The sequence below is a fragment of the Ranitomeya imitator genome, chromosome 5 (assembly GCF_032444005.1).
Source record: "Ranitomeya imitator isolate aRanImi1 chromosome 5, aRanImi1.pri, whole genome shotgun sequence".
NCBI classification, from domain to species: domain Eukaryota; kingdom Metazoa; phylum Chordata; class Amphibia; order Anura; family Dendrobatidae; genus Ranitomeya; species Ranitomeya imitator.
Window position 1 is genome coordinate 405,298,493 of NC_091286.1, and position 18,189 is coordinate 405,316,681.

At 43.4% G+C, this 18,189-nt stretch overlaps 1 protein-coding gene across 1 annotated transcript in view; it reads right to left on the reverse strand.

Moving 5' to 3' along the window:
- Positions 1-18,189, reverse strand: part of LOC138637777 (5-hydroxytryptamine receptor 3A-like) — an 82,366-nt gene that overhangs the window by 10,829 nt on the left and 53,348 nt on the right. Inside the window, exons 2-6 of the mRNA XM_069726697.1 lie at positions 17,068-17,225; positions 14,535-14,579; positions 11,978-12,087; positions 8,676-8,845; positions 3,924-4,084 (exon numbers count right to left, since the gene is read on the reverse strand). Coding sequence (XP_069582798.1) covers positions 3,924-4,084; positions 8,676-8,845; positions 11,978-12,087; positions 14,535-14,579; positions 17,068-17,225 — 644 coding nt within the window. The remainder of the gene's footprint in view (positions 1-3,923; positions 4,085-8,675; positions 8,846-11,977; positions 12,088-14,534; positions 14,580-17,067; positions 17,226-18,189) is intronic.

Below are 18,189 nucleotides of genomic sequence, written 5' to 3' on the forward strand. Positions count from 1 at the left end.
CTGCCAGCAGGATGCATAGGACCTAAATAACAAACCTGAACCCAAAATAAGGCAGAGCAAAGTTAACCCTTGACATGATCCGCCCGGAAAAAGGGCAGACAGGATTAAACCCTGGAATGGATCATGACAATACATAACTTCTTTACCCTGCAGATTTTTTGCATCCCATTTGTATCTCATTCTGATGTAATCATAGGCTACTGAGTATTTTTTTAAGTATTGGATTTTAGGGGATTAAACGTCAGTATTCACATCTGATATTTTCATGATGAAAAAACACGAATAATCACTTTGAACCCCACTGCTACCTTCTTCCATGGTGATCAATGAGCAGCACGGTGGCGCAGTGGATAGCACAGCAGCCTTGCAGCGCTGGAGTCCTGGGTTCAAACCCCACCAAGGACAACATCTGAAAAGAGTTTGTATGTTCTCTCCGTGTTTGCCTGGGTTTCCTCCGGGCACTCCGGTTTCCTCCCACATTCCAAAGACATACTGATAGGGATTTTAGATTGTGAGCCCCAACGGGGACAGCGATGATAATGTGTGCAAAACTGTAAAGCGCTGCGGAATATGTTAGCGCTATATAAAAATAAAGATTATTATTTATATACTGTCCTGTCATCCAATGTACCATTAATCTACATGTGCTGGTTGCCCGTTTCCTGTTATTTATTTGTGCAATTTATCAGATTGCAAATACACAATAAATCCAATTACTTGAATTATATGCAAATGAGGCTAAAGATCTATTTGTAGATCTAAAGCCACTATCACTCCAGCTCTATTAACTCCTTTGCCTGAAGTCGCAGCATACAGCCTTTCAGGCAAGCAGAAGGAAGCAGCACTCAACACGGAATAGAGCTGGAGTGACATAGGTTTCAGATCTACAAACAGTTCCTCAGCCTTATTTGCATATCGATTCAAATGCTAATTTTTATATAACTGAGGAATGGACTGGCCATGTAAAGATATTGCTGGACTTGTCTTTGAAAAAGCTACATGAATATATAATTAGTGTTGGTGGGGTGAAATTTTGCTGACGTCAGTGACGTCAGGGAGAGTGAGGAGGTCACAATTCTCATCGCCATTTTGACATGCCATAAATGCATGAGATGGAAATAGCTTTTTAATATAGTATTTTAATTTTGCTGACCAAACAACCCCTGTAATATTTTATTTTTGGGAAATAGATATGTATTTTTAAAAGCAGATAATCTGTTTGCACAGACAGAAATGTAGGCACTGATAGACAAGTAGAATAGAACACTGCAGCAGGAGGCATAAGCAGGGTGGTCCAAAAGTAGGTGGACAGTATGTGTAATAGGGTTATGAAGGGGGAGATTTATCAAACATGGTGTAAAGTGAAACTAACTCAGTTGCCCTTAGCAACCAGATTCCACTTTTCATTCTTCATTGACTCTTTGGAAAATGAAAGGTGGAATCTGACTGGTTGCTAAGGGCAACTGAGTCAGTTTCACAGATCCAGTTTTCACAGTTAAATTCCCCCAAATCTGTTTTCTTTTCAGATAATTCAGATAACCCATAATGGCAAATAATTTAAATACAGATCAAAGAAAATGGATTTTAAGAGTATTGGAAATCTCAAAATGCTGAAACAGTTAGAGCAAATTGGGTTGAAACATTTGGTACTCAAGCCCCAAAGAGACAAACCATTTACTACATTCGTGACAAATTTGATGACACTAGCTCAATACTTAACGCTCCAAAAACTGGCCGACCCAAAACAGCCTCTACAGAAAATAATAAACAACTTGTTGCTGAAACATTTGTTCAGAGTCAAAAAAAAGTCCACCAGAAGAGTCTCTTTAGAAATGGGAATTTCATGAGCTTCCATCATCCAAATCCTGAAATCTATTGGGTGGAAAGCTTATCGTCCACGTCTAATTAATTGTTTATTGGAGGATGATGCAGACAGCTGCAATTTAGTGAGATTATGCTTAACGAAAATTAAGAAAATCCAGTAATTTTAGATGACAGTATGTGGAGTGATGAAGCTTCTTTCAAATTATCTGGCCATATTAAGTCATAATTGTATTTACTGGTATAATGAGATCATGCATTTAACATTAGAGCTGTGCAAATTGTGATGGAAAACAGTTTGAGCACCTGCGTTGATAAAATTAAGGCTTTTGTATTATTGTTCAGAATAAAATTTAATTGTCAATGTTATGCTTGTGTTAGTAAATATAATTTTATATATAATCAAAATAAATGTTAATATTTTCTGTCCACCTACTGTCACGCTCACGCCCTGACTGGTGGGCGTGAGCTCGGGGGTTTTGTGGCCCCACTGTGCCACAAACCAGACTACCCTGGAAGGGGCGTGACTATGACAGCTGCCTGGGTTTTCACTGAAGCCTCTGATGGTGAGGTCAGGCTGGTGCAGCAGGCAGCTGCCAGGAGCTACTCCAGGGTGGTGTCTGGCTGTGGCTGCTGATCCCACTTGGAGAACAGGAACACTAGGACAGGTGCGGGCATCAGGCAGGACTGGCAGAAGAGCACGGCTGAAACTCAGACGAGTAGGCTGGCACGGCTGAGACAGGGCTGGCAGAGACACGGCAGAGAACACAGGACTGGCAGGCATGGCAGAGAACACAGGGCTGGCAAGCAAGGCAGAGAACATAGGGCTGGCAGGCACGGCAGAGAACACAGGGCTGGCAGGCACACAGGACTGGTTGGTGTGGTGTATGAAGGAACAGGTAGGGACCTATTCACACAGGAGGTGCAGGTATGGATATGTAGTATGAAGAAACAGGTAGGGACCTGTTCACACTGGAGGTGCAGGTAAGAAAACAAGCAGAAAGGAATGAAGTATGAAGGAACAGGTTGGGACCCGTTCACACAGGAGATGCAGGTACGGTAACAAGCCAGAAGGAAAGGAGAATGAAGGAACAGGTTGGGACCTGTTCACACAGGAGATGCAGGTACAGAAACAAGCCAGAAGGAAAGGAGAATGAAGGAACAGGTTGGGACCTGTTCACACAGGAGAAGAAGTGCAAGACTGCAGATAGGAGCGGAAGAGCAGCAAGCGATAGCGTAGCAACAAAGGCTAAGCAGAGCAGAACCACAAGGAATGCGGAGAGGAGCTGAAGCAAGAGATTACTGCAACAGCAGAAGCTAAGCAGAGCTGAACCACAAGGAATGCGGAGAGGAGCTGCAGCAAGAGGTTTCTGCAGAAGCTAAGCAGAGCGGAACCGCAAGGAATGCGGAGTGTAAGCAGACTGAGAACACAAGGAAAGACACAGCAGGGAAGGAAGCCACAGACAAGGAGACCGAGATAAGACAAAGTACAGACAAGGCAATGGAACAAGCCACAAAGACACAGGGACCAGGATATTCTGCCTCCTGGAGGGCAGACAACAAGATCAAGGCAAGAACACAGCGAAAGACCACTAGAGAAGGAGAAACACAGAGCAAGGCCTGGCAAGCTCGGAAGCAAGACACAAACTGAGCTAACACATTGCACAGGCCCAGTCCACTGGGTGGAGCTGCACTAAATACTGGAGGCCTCTTGGTAATTGGACAGGAACAGATTAGACCGATGCACCTGATTCCTAAAAGTACCAGAGAGTTCAGGCACCGCCCCCCTATACACACAGCCAGGAAGCATGCAGAGGGCAGAGGCACAGAATATGGAGCTGGCAAGAAATAGAAACCGTATCATGACCTGGAGCAGTGGGTAAGATAGTTTGAGAGATGAGAGGCCATGCCGTGATGCCAGCAGAGTTGTTACACCTACTTTTGGACCACCTTGTATATAGTACTGTATGACCCAAGCAGTCACAGCGTTAAATTTAGCAGACAGGCAGGCTTTTTTGGAAGCCTGTAAACATTGGCATTTTTATATTCCAAGAACCCTTCCTTCTGTCTAAACAGTCATCTTGTTTAAAAAGCATGCTCACCCAGAATGTAATTATATCCCATTCATCAATGCCAAATTTCAGAATATCAGGGCCGCCTTCAATTCTTAGAAGCTCCCACTCTCCGCTTGTCTCCAAGTATTGTAGAGAGTTCTGAAGGATCTGTTCCACAGGAAGGGCCAAACCTAGGCGCACATCCCGTACTGCAAGATGAACAAAGAACACATTTGCATTGCATTACAATAAATATGGCCGTGTAATTATCTCTCATGTACAGATAAGTACCGAGCTGGAATATCAAAATTCAAGCACTCTTCCAAGCTTCTACATCGGGATGTTTCCTAAAATAAACATTATTTATCAGCTTGTTGGTTATATTTATCTGGAATACAGCAATAAAAATGACACTTGATTTGTAGTAGTCCAATTTTCTTCAGAAGGAACATATGGAGAGGTCTGTCTGTTGGACTATGGATAGTTAGGCTAATCCCTACTCCATTAGTATGCCAAGCTCTTATCACCTTATCAACTTACCTTATCAACTTACCACCCTGTTAGGCCGGGTTCACCTTTGCGTATGTTTGTGCAGAGTATATCTGCGTACCGATCCACATGCGTCTTGCGTACATAAATTTAACATTGTGCACGCAGTGACATGCGTTTGCATCAGTTCGCATGCATTTGCGTACATATGCGTCGTTTTGCAGGTGTGTGGCAAACACAACATGTTGCATTTTTTTAGGTGTCAAATATGCGCAGGCTTGCCCATGCGGATGAGTGAGTCAAAACAATGCATTACTGTCTATGGGAACACTTTGTCATGCTAGGACTGCGCATGTCCAGGAAATGATTTGACCACCTCCAACATGCGCATAAACAACGCAAACACATGCCAAATGCATTTAAATGCATGCACACACAGCATTTTTTTTGCGTCATGCGTAAGATCATGCAGAGTAAAACAGCCCATATCTGCAAGTTAATAGCGTTTTTGCTGGTGACAGGTTCCCTTTAACTCTGTGATGAAGAAGACAGACAGGTTTACAAAACTAAACTCTCGTTTGATGAAGAAGACAGAAATTTACGAAGCTCTCTTTTACTGGGTTTGAAACAAATGTGCAATGGATAACAGGAATAATGCGTAAGATTTTCATCTTTACAGGAGGACACTTGACGCTTGCTGACGGCACATTACTTGTGTAGAAATTTGCAAATGATCAACTGACTATGCTGAGAGCCTCCATCTTGCCAGTACAGGGTCACACAGGTCGATGTATTGTGCTATAACCACTGTACCTAGACTCTGTGGATTATGTGAAGGAGGTCTCCCAGCTACCAAACCTAGTGGACGTGCCCCAGCCTGGCTGAAACTGTATTTCTTCATAAAGACCTTCAGGTCTGGCTAATACTGAGACTTGCTTAAAAATTCTCTTTTCAGTAGGTGCCCCAACTTGCCTGTGATATGGAGAACTGCCACCACTGTTACTTGAATGTTGAAACGTGGTGTCTTGCAGGTCTGCTTTTCGCACACATCCAGTTATCGCTAGAACTGACTGGGGGTGTCCTTTCTTCTCTGTAGTTCTACTTAGACTAACTATAACATCAGGAACTAACTCCTACTGCCCACTTACTCCTGCACAACTATGGGTTGGCCCCACAGTTAACCATATCCACACCTGTACACAGGAAAATTTAAGCCTACATAAGGGTAAAACACATAAAACCACAGGTCACATTAACTTTATACAGTCAGAAGTCTTCATAGATGGTGTTCAGACATCTTCTCCACCTTTACACATTTGTGATTGAGTTGTGATTTCCCATGGCTTTTGGGATCACACGGTAGTTAAATTACTATACACCATCAGACTATTGCCTTCCAACCTCATACAGTGGTTTGTGAAAGTATTCACCCCCTTGGCATTTTTCGAGTTTTGCTACCTCATAATCTGAAATTTAACTGTTTTTTTTTTTTGAGGGTTTGTATCAGTTCATGTAAAGAACATGCCTACAACTGTGAACACTTGGTTTTCTTTTTATCGTGAAGCAAACAAGAAATAGGACAAAATAAGAAATAAAGTTTACTTAAACAAAATCACAGTACATAAACAGAACATAACGATGACAAGCTCCCGATTCCGCACATCAAGGAAGGGTACACGTCTCAGGATAACAGACTAAGGCAGGAGGACATCACGGGTTGATGAAGTCCTGGGTTATCTGGCATGGGCATACTAGGACGGCCTCTCTCTCGGGCCTCAGGCGTAGCACAGGCTCAGCAGGAGAACATCAGACACCGACCTCGGACAGACTTCAGACAAAGGCAAGGGTCATCACGGGTTGATGCAGTCCAGGGTCATCTGCCACGGGCATACTAGGATGGCCTCTCACTCAGGCCTCAGGCGTAGCACAGGCTCAGCAGGAGAACATCAGACATCGACCTAGGACAGACGTCATCACAGGGTGGACCCCGGGGAACCAGCGGAACATCAGGACACAGGCTGAACATCAGGACACAGGCTGGACATCAGGACACAGGCTGGACATCAGGACACAGGCTGGACATCAGGACACAGGCTGGACATCAGGACACAGGCTGGACATCAGGACACAGGCTGGACATCAGGACAAAAATGGATCTGGGTACTCAGCCCCCAGAGCAGGTGGAAGAACAGGCATCAGCTTTCCTAGAACTGAATGTAGGCAGAACAGGAGCTGAACACCTCACACACATGGCAAGACTCAGAAACTTAATGCGAAGCTCTGGCAACGCCCAACAAGAAAGAGGGAGTTTATATAGGCGCTGCCCCTCAGAAATAGGCTGGGGAAAGCAACTCAGGTGCACACACAAACCCTAGTAAAAGCAGGGAACTGTTGCTTAAGGCACCTGGCAGTGGCTGCAAGCCTGGGCACATGTGTAAAGTCATGCACCAGCTGCATAGGATCTCGCAAACCACGGTTAGCTTCCACAGCGGCAGCCAGAGACCACACATGCAGATGGTCATGCAGCGGAGCAAAGACATCACAACACATGTACAGCTACACAGCGGAGCAGGGAACTGAGCAGCATCAATACAGGTAACAGACAACAGTATCCCTGCTAGTTAGGGGGAGAGGAGCAAAGGGTTAAAGCAGAGACATGCAGAGTAACGCCAGAGAAACAAGGTACAAACCCACCGGCGTTACACATATAATGCTCCATACAGTATAATGGGTCCCATATAATGCTCCTTACAATATAATGGGTCCCATATAATGCTCCATACAATATAATGGGTCCCATATAATGCTCCATACAATATAATGGGTCCCATATAATGCTCCATACAGTGTAATGGGCCCATATAATGCTCCATGCAGTATAATTGACACCTTATATTGCTCCATACAATACAATAGCTCTATATATTGCTTCATACAGAATAATGGCCCCATATAGTGCTCCATACAGTATAATGGGCCCTATATAGTGCTCTATACATAAGAAAATAGATAATAAAATATTCACCTCTTCTCATTCCACGCAGCACCATTCTCCTTAGCGTCTTAATGCACTCTGCACTGCTCGGCAGAGGGCACACTGTAGCGACATCATTGCGCCCTGTGCCCTGAGACGTCCCAGAGAGTCAGAAGACGCTGAAGATACCAGAGCTGCAGGGAATCGGGAGAGGTGATTATTTGAAGAGGCCGGTGCCGGGCTCCCCTAACTCAGTGGCCCCATAGTGTGCTGGTGTTGGCGATGGCCCTGCTGACAGACCATATGACAGACCATATGACACTTATAGATTGCACAATGGTGGACTTCCTGTCACTAAGCATGTTACTTATAAAGGTAATTGCTTGCACCAGAAAATTTTAGGGGCTTCAACGCAAAAGTGATGAATACATATGCACATGCCAATTTTTAGTTATTTGATCACATAAATTTGATTTATGCCTATATTTTTCTCACTTCACCAAATTAGACTATTTATGGCTGATGCATCACACACAAATCAGATTACAAAAATATTTAAGCACAGGTTGTAATGTAACAGAATAGGTAAAACGCCAAGGGGGTCAATACCTTTTCAAGCCACTGTATGCCTGAAAAGAAGCCACTAGTTTTCCCCAATAATTTAATATGATTTACAGTGTAACCTGAGGTCCTTCATCAGTGGCAGTCAGAGCATATTTACAGGCAGAGATTATTTTCTCTTGTGTTGAAAAGGAAGGCGCTTGCAATGGCAGAATCACCTGTTTGTTAAGGGTAGAGATAAGCGCGGGACCCCACGTTGCCATATAAAGGGGGTTGCCTGTGGTGAGACAATAAGATTCATTGTCATATTGCTCTGACCATAACCAGTGGAAGTGGGATTCTGACAACCCCACAATCAGCTGCTTTAGCTCCAGGGTCTGAAGAATAGAAGCTGGTCTGCCATTCTCAGTTGTAGCTGTTGAATGGAGTTGTGATTTCAGCACAATTCACCCAATGTCCCCTGGAACTAACAACAGCTGATTATTGGTGGTTAAGGGTGTCTGACCCCTCTCCTCACCCTACCCTCAATCTGATATTTATGACCTATCCTGCAGATAGACCATCAATATGGTATGCACTGATAACCCTTTTAACACCCTCCGGGGAAAGTCAATTTGGTGACCTATCCTACCGTACATTATTTAACTTGATGTGTTCATTCTTTTTTTATCTATTTTTTAAACTTTGAGCTACATTTTCGTTTTTCCATGCCATTTCCCACATTCATAGGTTTGTGCATTAAGTCTTATTTGAATATATGATCCTGTAATACAAACCTGTGTGCATGTATGAACCAAAGGTCAAAGAGCAGTTTTGAACATCAAATGGGAAGTTGAAGATGCCTAGGTTGCATGAGCTGACCACTCGAAGCATTTTGTCATATCGCACACGTCCAGTGTGATTGACATATACAAAGGGAGTACGCTGTGACTTATCCTCATCTATGCTGAAGAAAAGGACAAGTACATATAAACATAATATATAAACAATGGAGTTTTACTTACAATACTTATTTCCATTATTCTCCGTCCTTCCCATCAGTGCCGCTACATTTTCTTTATCTACTGCCTTGTATGAACATTTTCAGCTCTATATAAAACATTCTTATTTGTCAAATCCGCACATAGCCTTTTCAGCTGGTTGATCTTTTTCCCAAGAATAGTACTTTAAGAAACTGTAGACTATTAATCAAAAAGTGTTTTGCCATTTTAGCTTTCTGTATAAGCCGGGAGGCTTGTAAGAACCCAGGGAGGACCAAATCTGAGACCATTGTGGGTCAGTAAGGGCAGAGCCGATATGAGACTCCCAGTGAGAGGTAGAAGTTAAATTACACCTGTGTGAGGTGTAATTGATATGTGAGTAGAGGAGTGAGATGGTACCTGGGGCGTGTGGATTCTGATAACACCTTTGTTCCAAAGGAGTGAACGTGTAAGGGTGGTATGGTTTTTCAGAAGTGCGGTAATAAAGCTCTTCAATTGTAAATAGCGGAATAATCTAATCAGTTTTTATGAAGAGGTAAGCTATAGGCTGGACCACGGTGAGTCATTGGACGTGGTATATCTCGATTTTTCCAAAGCGTTTGATACCGTGCCGCACAAGAGGTTGGTACACAAAATGAGAATGCTTGGTCTGGGGGAACATGTGTGTAAATGGGTTAGTAACTGGCTTAGTGATAGAAAGCAGAGGGTGGTTATAAATGGTATAGTCTCTAACTGGGTCGCTGTGACCAGTGGGGTACCGCAGGGGTCAGTATTGGGACCTGTTCTCTTCAACATATTCATTAATGATCTGGTAAAAGGTTTACACAGTAAAATATCGATATTTGCAGATGATACAAAACTATGTAAAGCAGTTAATACAAGAGAAGATAGTATTCTGCTACAGATGGATCTGGATAAGTTGGAAACTTGGGCTGAAAGGTGGCAGATGAGGTTTAACAATGATAAATGTAAGGTTATACACATGGGAAGAGGGAATCAATATCACCATTACACACTGAACGGGAAACCACTGGGTAAATCTGACAGGGAGAAGGACTTGGGGATCCTAGTTAATGATAAACTTACCTGGAGCAGCCAGTGCCAGGCAGCAGCTGCCAAGGCAAACAGGATCATGGGGTGCATTAAAAGAGGTCTGGATACACATGATGAGAGCATTATACTGCCTCTGTACAAATCCCTAGTTAGACCGCACATGGAGTACTGTGTCCAGTTTTGGGCACCGGTGCTCAGGAAGGATATAATGGAACTAGAGAGAGTACAAAGGAGGGCAACAAAATTAATAAAGGGGATGGGAGAACTACAATACCCAGATAGATTAGCGAAATTAGGATTATTTAGTCTAGAAAAAAGACGACTGAGGGGCGATCTAATAACCATGTATAAGTATATAAGGGGACAATACAAATATCTCGCTGAGGATCTGTTTATACCAAGGAAGGTGACGGGCACAAGGGGGCATTCTTTGCGTCTGGAGGAGAGAAGGTTTTTCCACCAACATAGAAGAGGATTCTTTACTGTTAGGGCAGTGAGAATCTGGAATTGCTTGCCTGAGGAGGTGGTGATGGCGAACTCAGTCGAGGGGTTCAAGAGAGGCCTGGATGTCTTCCTGGAGCAGAACAATATTGTATCATACAATTATTAGGTTCTGTAGAAGGACGTAGATCTGGGTATTTATTATGATGAAATATAGGCTGAACTGGATGGACAAATGTCTTTTTTCGGCCTTACTAACTATGTTACTATGTTACTATGTTATTTCTGTAGGTGGGAGTTTGTACTTTTCTTGGATGGCTGGGAATGGAATAATACCATCAACGTTAAATAGATGGTGGACTCTCGTAAACCCTGCAGCAACCGAAAGATGTAAGCTCCAGAGAGACTAATTTCCAGGGGGAAACTGCGAATTTCCCCATAGTGGGGCGAGAGGTAGGATGGGGGAAATTAAGTTCGAGGAATATTTTAGGGAATCCCATATTTTGAGTGAATGTGATAAAATTGGAATTATAATTTGTTTGTGTTGTGCTGGGATCCACTTAACTGACATTTTTGATCTGAAGGGCATTTTTTTGTTTGACAAGGACATTATATGTTTCTTATTGGACTGTTAGGGTTTTTTCAGGTCAGATTGTTGAAAAATATTGATTATATAATTATACTGTCTAAAGAACCCCTCTGCCCACTAGTATCTATATTGTATATATTTATATATGTTCATAACATTATCTGATCACCTATCGAGAATGCCTGGTCAGTCAGAGTATCCCATAGTATTTACGAATAGTAGGGTCACCTGTTTATCTACCATTGGGCACATGGTACCACTGCTAAAACTGCTATGTAACCCTGCTTTGAGCACAGTAGCCTCTGTACTAGTTCAGTTTTATATATTTACATTTTGTTCAAAATCACAAATGTTTTAATTGAGTTAAATATACTCCTTTGGTGTTTTACCCTTCTTTCTAGTGCTATTTATTTGAGTTTTTGCCCTGTTACTTGCCATGTTTAATATCAATAGGTATCCTGCTATACATACTGGTATTAGCCGCAGAATGTACACATACAAGCACAATTAGGCCGGCATCACACTGGCGTTATAAACGGCTGAGTGCAATGCGATTAAAAAAAAAAAAAAAATAGAAAGGCACTCGGACCAATGTTAACATATGGGGCAGCTCCCTGCAGCCGACTTTTTGTGGGCTGTTTTCCTCGGTCCGAGACAATCGCAGCGTGCTGCGATTGTCTCGGACCGAGGAAAACGCTCGGCTCACTCGCACCCATATAAGCCTATGGGTGCGAGTGAGACAGCGCACACCACTCGGATATCATCCGAGTGATGTGCGTTATAAGCGGACCCCCAGCAATGGAGGAGATGGAGAAATTAATTTCTCCGCCTCCTCCGCAGCTGTGCTCTGATCCTCCCTGTGCGAGAGAATCGGAGCACAGACGCATGACACTCGGCTCCTGCTCTGCTGCGAGCAGGAGCCGAGTGTCATTAGCATATCGCATCCGATGATCTCGCATCGGATGCAATACGCCAGTGTGACGCCGGCCTTAAATACACAACTGACAACACATACAACTCATAGACAATTATGTCAGGTGTCCAGATGTCCTCTATTGGCAGTGAAATTTTCTCAACTGATCCACATTTTGCTGGGGTCCAGGTCAAAAACTCATGCTGCCAAAACTGGACAAAATGAGAAAAAAATATTAAATGTTAAAACAGTAAAATATATATATATTTTTTCCCTTTTTTAATAAGAAGAAATTACAAAATGATATGCATGTATGAGAATGTCCCTCACATGAGACACAAATTAATGAGGATGTATGGGAGGAAAAAGAGGGTCTGTTTTTTGTTTTCTCAAAATTAGCCCTATGCTTGCTGATGTTTAACAGTTCTGAAAAAGAAATGCAGGCTGTGTTATATAGCTGCGACAAAAAATTTGCCATACCCTAGGTGACATTTCATTAGTAAAACACAATAATATGAAAATTATTTAAAACCGTAAAGCGCCGGCCTCCCTGCACGCTTCTCTCCTCCCCTGGCCGGGATGCCGATCAATCACTGCCACAGCGCTCGTCCCGCACTTCCTCCTTCTCCTGTTCCTACTGCTGTCCGAGATCTGTGCATGGCGTGCAGATCCTCAGACACTGTGCTTAGGGAGCGAGCACCGATGCTCCCTCCCTCTGAGGCTATGTGCACACGTTGCAGAATTGCCGCTGAAATTTCCGCGGCAATTCTGCAACTCCCTTCCGCGGGTATAACGCATGCAGAATTGGCATGCGTATTCCCGCTAAACACTAGCGTTTTGCAAGCGTAATTAGCTTGCAGAATGCTATCGTTGTCCAAGCGATCTGTAGCATCTCTTGGAAAACTGATTGACTGGTTGGACACACTAGTCAAACATAGTGTTTGACAAGTGTGACCAACTATTTATTATTGATGCTGCCTACGCAACATCAATAGTAAAAAGATATAATGTTACGAATAAAAAAAAAAAAAAAATCGTGATATTCTCACCTTCCGGCGGCCCCCGCAGCCTTCCCGCTCCTTGCGATGCTCCCATTCCCAGTGATGCTTTGCGACAATTACCCCAGATGACGTAGCATCACGCGAGACCGCTACGCCATCACAGGTCATTGTCGCAAAGCATCACTGGGAACGGGAGGGTCGCAAGGAGCGGGAAGGCTGCGGGGGCTGCCGGAAGGTGAGAATATACCTATTTATTATTTTAATTCTTTTTTTTTTTTAACAGGTATATGGTTCCCAGGGCCTGGAGGAGAGTCTCCTTTCCTCCACCCTGGGTACCATCCACAGATGATCCGCTTACTTCCCGCAAGGGGCTATGCCCACCATGCGGGAAGTAAGCGGATCAATGCATTCCTATGTATGCGGAATCGCCGCTATTCCGCACAAAGAATGAGCATGCTGCATATTTTTCACCGCGGAAAAATACACAGCATTAGCACAGCATTGTGGAATCTCATTGATTTAAATGGGCTGTGTTGTGTATGCGTTTTCGCCACGTTTGAGGCGAAAAAACGCGGCAAAATCGCATTCAATCTGCAACGTGTGCACATAGCCCTAAAGGGGCCAATGACTGGGAGACATTTATTATTTAAGGCACCTCCACCTGAATTGAGGTGCCAGTGCAATGTGTAGTGTTAGCCCCTGCATGCTTGCAATTTGTCAGGTCCCCAGTATCTGCCAGTCAGTCTTACTGTCCAGTGCCTGTGTGCACATACTTGCCTTGTCTCCCTGTATTTCAGCCAGACCAGCCTGCACCTGCCAGTGGTTATCTGTATACTAGCCAAATTAGTCAGCACCTGCTAGTGCTTATCTGTATACAGCCGTGAACCAGTCCACACCTGCCAGTGCATATCTGTATACCAGCCGAACCAGTCTGCACCTGCCAGTGCCTGTCTGTAGACCAGCTGGACTAGCCTGCACTTGCCAGTGCCTATCTGTATACCCGTCAGCATCCGTGGTTCCTGTGTTCCTGCCGTGCCAGCCTGTATCAGCTGTACTCTCCTACTTGGCCTTTCCAGCTTCTTGTCCCCTGGGGGTCAGCTGCCACGTGTCCGAGGTCTGTCCTTAAGTAGCACCTGGTGTTCATCGGGCTCTATGGGCGCTCTGGCCCCAACTCACTTACTCAGGAAGTCATCCCAAATTACCCAAAGCAAACCCCTCCTATAATTAACTATTTACACCACTGTGTGCTAGTGTACTATTGTGCCCCCATCTAGTGGACGGACGTGAAAACTGTACTTTCCCCATAATGCAACAATATACATTGTGCAGCAGCAGCTAGAATACTATACATGTGTACAAATACAAGTCACACAAATATGAATAATAATATGTACAACATTAATACTTAACCGGGACAGGTTTAGGGCACACAACAGTCCTTGTTACCCCTTACATATCAATATATATTTTTTAGATTGAAACCAAATACGTGCTCCTCCAAACATCCTAAAGTGGGTTTACCTCCCATGTGTAATTCCATGAGTGGGAGCTTCCAATTACTATTGTGTTTTGTAAACGGGACCACCAGATTACTAATCTCATAAAACATGTAATAACTAATATATCTACGGTAAATTAGAATGATTATGGCAACTTACCAGCCGTAGCCAAAGAAAGGTAGTTAGGATCTGAGTTTTTTCATTCTAAAGTGAAGAAATATAGAAATAGGTTGAAAAAGAAGAAACAAGAGGTGGTTGTTTCCGCTCTACATAGCACAAAAATTACTTTTTATCAAAACTATGAATTAACACATGTGGAATTATATACGGTACTTAACAAAAAAGTGTGAAACAACTGAAAATATGTCTTATATTCTAGGTTCTTCAAAGTAGCCACCTTTTGCTTTGATGACTGCTTTGCACACTCTTGGCATTCTCTTGATGAGTTTCAAGAGGTAGTCACCGGGAATGGTTTTCACTTCACAGGTGTGCCCTGCCAGGTTTAATAAGTGGGATTTCTTGCCTTATAAATGGTGTTGGGACCATCAGTTGTGGTGTGCAGAAGTCGGGTGGATACACAGCTGATAGACCTACTGAACAGACTGTAAAGTAAAGAAAAACGAGTGGCCATCATTACTTTAAGAAATGAAGGTCAGTCAGTCCTAAAAATTGGGAAAACTTTGAATGTGTCCCCAAGTGCAGTGGCAAAAACCATCAAGCGCTACAAAGAAACTGGCTCACATGAGGACCGCCCCAGGAAAGGAAGACCAAGAGTCACCTCTGCTTCTGAGGATAAGTTTATCCAAGTCACCAGCTTCAGAAATCGCAGGTTAACAGCAGCTCAGATTAGAGACCAGGTCAATGCCACACAGAGTTCTAGCAGCAGACACATCTCTACAACAACTGTTAAGAGGAGACTTTGTGCAGCAGGCCTTCATGGTAAAACAGCTGCTAGGAAACCACTGCTAAGGACAAGTAATGTCATGCTGTGACTGTCCTGGTGTGACACGACCTGGTGGGTGGTCGGTCACAAAACGGCGGTACACACAAGGGTACACTTTAACAACGGTGGGCCCTGTCGGTGGGGAACGGGGGAATGGGCACCTCCTGCACTAACCTGAGGCTGTGCCCTGATCTTGCTACCGTCCCTATATGGGTTATTTCAACCTATCGCCGACCAGGATGCCTAGTCCCTCACTTGCCCTGCTCTAATCCCTATGTAGGGAACTGGCAGGTGAGAGCACTGGTCCCACCGCTGCACTAATACAACACTGGGAAAGTTACAAACAACAAAGGGACAAAGAAACAATAACACCACACTTAGCTTTCTCTGCTGCAATGCACCGCACAGCAGAGTAAGGCACAAGGAATAAGTATTCAGCTGTAGAACAACAGCACTCAGCAAGCTCCTATTTCAGCAAGGTTGGTATCCATAGGACCTGTATAACCAAACTTCAGCTGATGCACCAGGTGACCTTTTAAAGGAAGGTGGGAGTGGTCACCACCCACAACAGCAGAGCAAGCTGCAATGCAATTACACCAGCGGCCACCGGGGAAAAACTGCATTAACCCCCGATGACCTGAAAGGAAAAAAGGTTTTAATCTGAAGGAAACCAGATCTGCCACAGATCCAAACCTGGATCGTGACAGGTAACAAGCAGAAGAGACTTGTTTGGGCTAAAGAACACAAGGAATGGACATTAGACCAGTGGAAATCTGTGCTTTGGTCTGATGAGTCCAAATGTAAGATCTTTGGTTCCAACCACCATGTCTTTGTGCGATGCAGAAAAGGTGAACGGATGGACGCTACATGCCTGGTTCCCACCGTGAAGCATGGAGGAGGAGGTGTGATGGTGTGGGGGTGCTTTGCTGGTGACACTGTTGGGGATTTCTTCAAAATTGAAGGCATACTGAACCAGCATGGCTACCACAGCTTCTTACAGCGGCATGCTATTCCATCCGGTTTGCGTTTAGTTGGACCATCATTTATTTTTCAACAGGACAATGACCTCAAACACACCTCCAGGCTGTGTATGGGCTAAATGGCCAAGAAGGAGATTGATGGGGTGTTACGCTAGATGACCTGGCCTTCACAGTGACCAGACCTGAACCCAACCGAGATGGTTTAGGGTGAGCTAGACCGCAGAGTGAAGGCAAAAGGGCCAACAAGTGCTAAGCATCTCTGGGAACTCCTTCAAGATTGTTGGAAGACCATTCCCGGTGACTACCTCTTGAAGCTCATCAAGAGAATGCCAAGAGTGTGCAAAGCAGTCATCAAAGCAAAAGGTGGCTACTTTGAAGAACCTAGAATATAAAACATAATTTCTGTTGTTTCACACTTTTTTGTTAAGTATATTATTCCACATGTGTTAATTCATAGTTTTGATGCCTTCAGTGTGAATGTACAATTTTGATAGTCATGAAAATACAGAAAAATCTTTAAATGAGAAGGTGTGTCCAAACTTTTGGTCTGTACTGTATATACGGTATATTTTTTCAAATTTCCTTCCTTTGTACCTGTGCATCATTTTTTACCATTTGTGTCAGTGTGTAGCTGTTGTGCCTCATTATTTCTGACCATTCTCTGACCTTCACCGTGCATTTTTTTTATGTCCTACCTTTTAACATATTTCTAATAAAATTGGTGGCAGGTTTCTTTTAAATACTAGAACGTACATACAAGAATTCTTACCACTCCAAGCACTGCATAGATTGTGAAGGAGATGTTCACACTAGTTGGACGGCTGTAATTGAAGGTTGGACGAAATGAGTTCGTATTAAACACACTCTGCAATGATTCATATGATGGTCCAGCTTCAGAAGCAGAACATTGTAACTCAGCACTTTCAACTGAAAAAATAGCAGGATATAAGGAAACACGTCAAACATTTTTTAAATTATGCAACACTCATTTTCCCAATTAATATAACAATTACGGTAAATCGGTTTTCCACTTCTATGATACTCATGATGACCTATTACTGGGATAGGTTATTAACATCAGAACCGTGTTGGTCCTCATCGTTCAGATGTTATCAGCTCTCTCAGTAACCTGATGTAAACAGTATATGAAACAGAACACCACTAGTTCGTCAAGCTGGTTAGTGGCTGCTGCCATGTCTGCAAATAAACTCCTATTCATCCCACCATGTTAATAGCAGCTGATCTGCAGTACCTAGTGGTGGCCACTACACAGTGAGTTGGACCGGTAAGTGTTCTGCTCCATAAACCGTTTACATTCAGCCTCTGCTGGAACATCTACTATAGGTATGCCGCTGTAGCTGTTCCATCAAGCCTGTGGAATTTAGGAAGTTTGATGGGATGTAAATGATATGAAATAGTAGACTTGGTAGCGCATATACATAGATAATACAGGGTTATTCTGATCACAATATGTGATGGCTACAGCTCACCTTCCCCTCCCTGCATTATGACCTTTGCATGCCTAGTATATTCTTTCATAGAAGTCAATGAGTTATCCACAGTCTATTTTTTCCAGTGGTTTGTGTGTCTGCTGTTAACAGAAGCTTGGGCAAGATTACAGCTCCTATGAACATATAAAGAAAATTGAATATACATTCAGAAATAAAAACAAATTCGAAAAAATTAATCTATTTCTACTTGGGTTCAGCTGTTAACATCTTCACGACCAGAGGTTTTTTTGTTTTTGCGTTTTCGATTTTTGCTCCCCTTCTTCCCAGAGCCATAACTTTTTTATTTTTTCAAACAATATGACCATTGTGAGGGCTTGTTTTTTGCGGCACAAGTTGTACTTTTGAACAACATCACTGACTTTATGATATCATGTACTGGA